Genomic DNA, 3,520 nt, shown 5'->3' on the forward strand with positions numbered 1-3,520 from the left:
TAACGTTAATATTTAACCGGCCAACCACCTTACTATATATACCAGTCACACTAATATTTATACATGTAATCAAAAAACCATCTTCTTCATCATCACCGTCACAGCTTAAAGAGGCGACATCTGACCGGACGACGTCGTTTTGATTTCCGGTAATTGACTCTTGATTTTAATCTCTCACTATTTATTCTTTTCTTCTTCTTATTATTATTACATCTTATTCTTCTATTTCTATACTCGTTTATTGTAATCGTTTTGAATCTGAGGTCTTTAAGCTACCAAAACCCTAATTCAACCGATGCTATTATTATTATTTTTATTATTCGGTGGAAATGACGTCATGTGACGGTTCCTTATGTTTTCTAGGGTTTTGGAAATTGGGGGGAAATTGGTGGAATTAGGGTTTGTGATTGCGAGACGAAACCCTAAGCGCTCGAGATAGCGAGTTTGTGGAAGGATAATGTGTATACTGTGTGTCATTCAGAAGTGGTCTAGAAAGGTTGCTACCATGCTGCCATGGTTAGTAATTCCTCTGCTTGGTCTCTGGTTGTTGTCGCAATTCCTACCTCCCACGTTTCGGTTTGAGATTACGTCTCCGCGTCTTGCGTGTGTTCTAGTGCTGTTGGCTACTCTTTTCTGGTATGAGATTTTGATGCCTCAGCTGTCATCTTGGCGTGCCCGGAGGAATGCGAGACTTAAGGAGAAGAAGAGGCTTGAAGCTATTGAAATGCTGAAGCTCAGGAAGACTGCAACGAGGCGGTGCAGGAATTGTAAGACTCCGTATCGGGATCAGAACCCGGCTGGTGCGAAGTTCATGTGTTGCTACTGTGGGCATTCGTCGAAAAGGCCGCTTTTTGATCCGTGTGTGTCTCCTGGGTTAGAGCAGTCGGGGGTTTTGAAAGATATGGTTGGGAAAGTTTGGTCTGATAATAATTGGATATGTGGTCAAGATTGGCTCGAGAATGGTGGGTATTGGGTAAACGGGTCGTTTTCTGGGAAGTCTAGTTACTTGAAGCAGAACAACGGTGGGCTGTTTAATAGTGGAAATGATCACTTCTTTTCGTTTCTTTTCGTTTTTGTTTTCAAGAGTTTAGCCGCTATTTTCTTGGGTTTTATGTGGCCTTTTAGAAAACTTTTTAGAATTAGCTTTTCTGAAGATGATGGTTCAAGCAATAAGGATATTAATGGTTTAGCCAAAAAGGCTGAGAACGGATTAACTTGTAATGAAACTAGAAGCGAGAAAGCCCGAAGAAAGGCAGAAGAAAAAAGACAAGCTAGATTAGAAAGAGAGCAATTAGAAGAAGAGGAACGAAAACAAAGAGAAGAGGTTGCACGTTTAGTTGAAGAACGTAGAAAACTAAGAGACGAAACTGATAAGAAAGCTAAAGCTTCGACTCGCGACAGAAATGATAAAATCGAGGTTGAAAGAAAACGACAAGAGAGAAAGAAAGAGAAAGATATCGGGTCAAGTAAAAGCAACTCTGATGCAAATGAGCTTGAAAAACGAGCAGGTAAAGAAACCGAAAGGAAGTTAAAAGGCGATGCTGATTTCCGTGAACATCATAAACCTAAAGTTGTTGTGACAAATAATTATAATAAGGGAAGTGTTGGTGCACGATACTTGGATTGTATGAGGGGTAACTTTTTCCAGTCTTCTAAAACAATTACAGGTGGCTTTTTCGGGAATGATGTAAATGCAAAAGCTAATGTTAACAACACAAGAGAACTTAAATCTAGTCCTTTTGTGGATCATTCCAATAAGAGAGATTTTGTTCATCCTGAACGTGCACATATGAAATCAAATGCACATGCAGATGGTCAAACCCCGATTCGACCAGTAAGTGTTATATTTTGACCCATTTGACATAAAACAGTTTTTTTGTATGTTTGTAACGGTTTATTTGATTATGTTTGATACTATTGTAAACATTCTTTTATGACACGTGATGTATTGTGTAGGTAGTTTTTGAGTCCCAGCCGTGCCCGCCACCCAAAAGATCATGGCACCAGTTATTCACCCGTTCATCACCTCCCGTTTCATCTCCAATAACAAATGTCATAAGCAGACCAAATCCAAATGAAAGTCCACAAACTGAGTCTCAGAATTCAATACAATCTTCTGGTTACCTTGTGACTCAAGGATTTGATAATCCCGTTTCATACAGGATACCTTTTCCTCCTCTATTTACGGATTCTACTATTAGTACAAATACGAATCATCAGTTTTCAACTGAACATGTGCACCGAGAGCCCGAGATATATGAAGACCCATGTTTTGTTGCCGACCCCGTATCCTTAATCGGGCCTGTTTCAGACTCACTCGACAATTTCCCGATAGATCTTGGCTTTTTAACAGATGTTGGTAGTTTTGATGAAAAGCTTGTTTCTCCAAGAACTCGTGAAATGACTAATTTGCCCCAGGAAGATCATGGTGGTGTTAGCGATAAGGGATGGCAGATGTGGAATACTACTCTTTGTCCAGATGTTCTTGGGTTAGTTAGCAGGAATTCAAATTGGTGTTCACCTAAAAAAGTTACTACTAGTGATGATTCATGGGCTTTGAGAAGTTCGTATGGGTCGGCTTCAACTACTCACAAGGATAAAGAGTTGGTTTATGGGATTCCTAATGGGTCTGGTTTTAATCATCCGTTTCAGCCGTCTAATGACAGTGTTTGGGCCAAGTAAGTGTCATAATTAATATTATTGATTTGTATATAATAATAATAATAACAATGTGATTTTGTTTGCTAATTTGACAGAAAAGAGAAGGGTGGTGGTGTTGAAGGGATAGGAAGCAAACCAGGGTTAGGTGCTGGTGATGGGCTATACTCGGCTCCGGTTCAGATGTACAGTAGCTTTGGTGTTATGAATGAAAAAGAAAAAGAAGGATAATATTTAGAAAACAAAAGGATATTATAGACTTCAATATAACTTATGTTCTCAAGAGGAATGCAGTGAAATTTGGAATATATTTACTACAAATCTCATTCTCTTGCTTTAGATCAGTACTTTTCTCTCTAATATGCTTGTTAGAAAATGGTTTTATTTTAAGAGTGGTTTTAACACCAGTAAAAAAGGTCAACTTAAGGTACTAAAGCTAATGACTTGAACCAGTGATCCGGTTAGGTCGGTTTTCACTAAAGTTGCAGGCCTAACCACTAAGCACGGTTTTTGAAAACGCTGGCCAAACTGGTTGATTTTGTTGGTTTGCCTGGAATGGCCAAACTGGTTCAATTTAGCTGGTTTGGCCTAGGGATGAGTTATGCGCTATACTGATACTGTTCCTGAATTACCTAAAACCTTGGTACTGGTACCGAAAATGCCTGGTTTTGTACCGGTACAGTATCTGTTTTATAGCCAAGTATTCGGTAAATACCGTATCATAGCCAATTATTCAGGAAATACCGGGACCAGGTTGTAAATACAAGTAATTTACAATTGAATAAAGAATCATTTCCTTTGGAGTCTTATTTTTCTAGGAAGACACATTCATTCATGAGACGCTAAAGAACACATCTAGTAG

The 3,520-nt window shown here is 39.0% G+C and overlaps 1 protein-coding gene across 3 annotated transcripts; it reads left to right on the plus strand.

The window, feature by feature from the left end:
* The first annotated feature begins 393 nt into the window (after positions 1-393).
* Positions 394-3,127, plus strand: LOC143584286 (uncharacterized). 3 transcript variants are annotated; one of them, XM_077066371.1, is made up of 3 exons: positions 394-1,834; positions 1,957-2,678; positions 2,757-3,127. In XM_077066371.1, exons 1-3 carry the CDS (start codon positions 458-460, stop codon positions 2,887-2,889), a joined length of 2,232 nt encoding a protein of 743 aa, XP_076922486.1. In that variant the 5' UTR covers positions 394-457; the 3' UTR covers positions 2,890-3,127. The 3 variants fall into 3 exon arrangements, with proteins under 3 accessions (XP_076922486.1, XP_076922487.1, XP_076922488.1); XM_077066372.1 differs by having other exon boundaries at positions 395-1,834; positions 1,957-2,684; positions 2,762-2,881; XM_077066373.1 differs by having other exon boundaries at positions 395-1,834; positions 1,957-2,682; positions 2,757-2,853.
* The last annotated feature ends 393 nt before the right edge of the window (positions 3,128-3,520 follow it).

The sequence above is a fragment of the Bidens hawaiensis genome, unplaced genomic scaffold (assembly GCF_021521415.1).
Source record: "Bidens hawaiensis isolate Kalapana, Puna unplaced genomic scaffold, B.hawaiensis_p1.1 tig00032903_1, whole genome shotgun sequence".
NCBI lineage: Eukaryota > Viridiplantae > Streptophyta > Magnoliopsida > Asterales > Asteraceae > Bidens > Bidens hawaiensis.

What these genes read in the sequence shown, in the direction of transcription:
- LOC143584286 (XM_077066371.1), top strand. Translation starts at nt 458, where the DNA reads ATGTGTATACTGTGTGTCATTCAGAAGTGGTCTAGAAAGGTTGCTACC. An exon ending in GTCAAACCCCGATTCGACCA is followed by an intron (nt 1,835 to 1,956) that starts GTAAGTGTTATA and finishes TGTATTGTGTAG; the next exon opens with GTAGTTTTTGAGTCCCAGCC. An exon ending in AATGACAGTGTTTGGGCCAA is followed by an intron (nt 2,679 to 2,756) that starts GTAAGTGTCATA and finishes CTAATTTGACAG; the next exon opens with AAAAGAGAAGGGTGGTGGTG.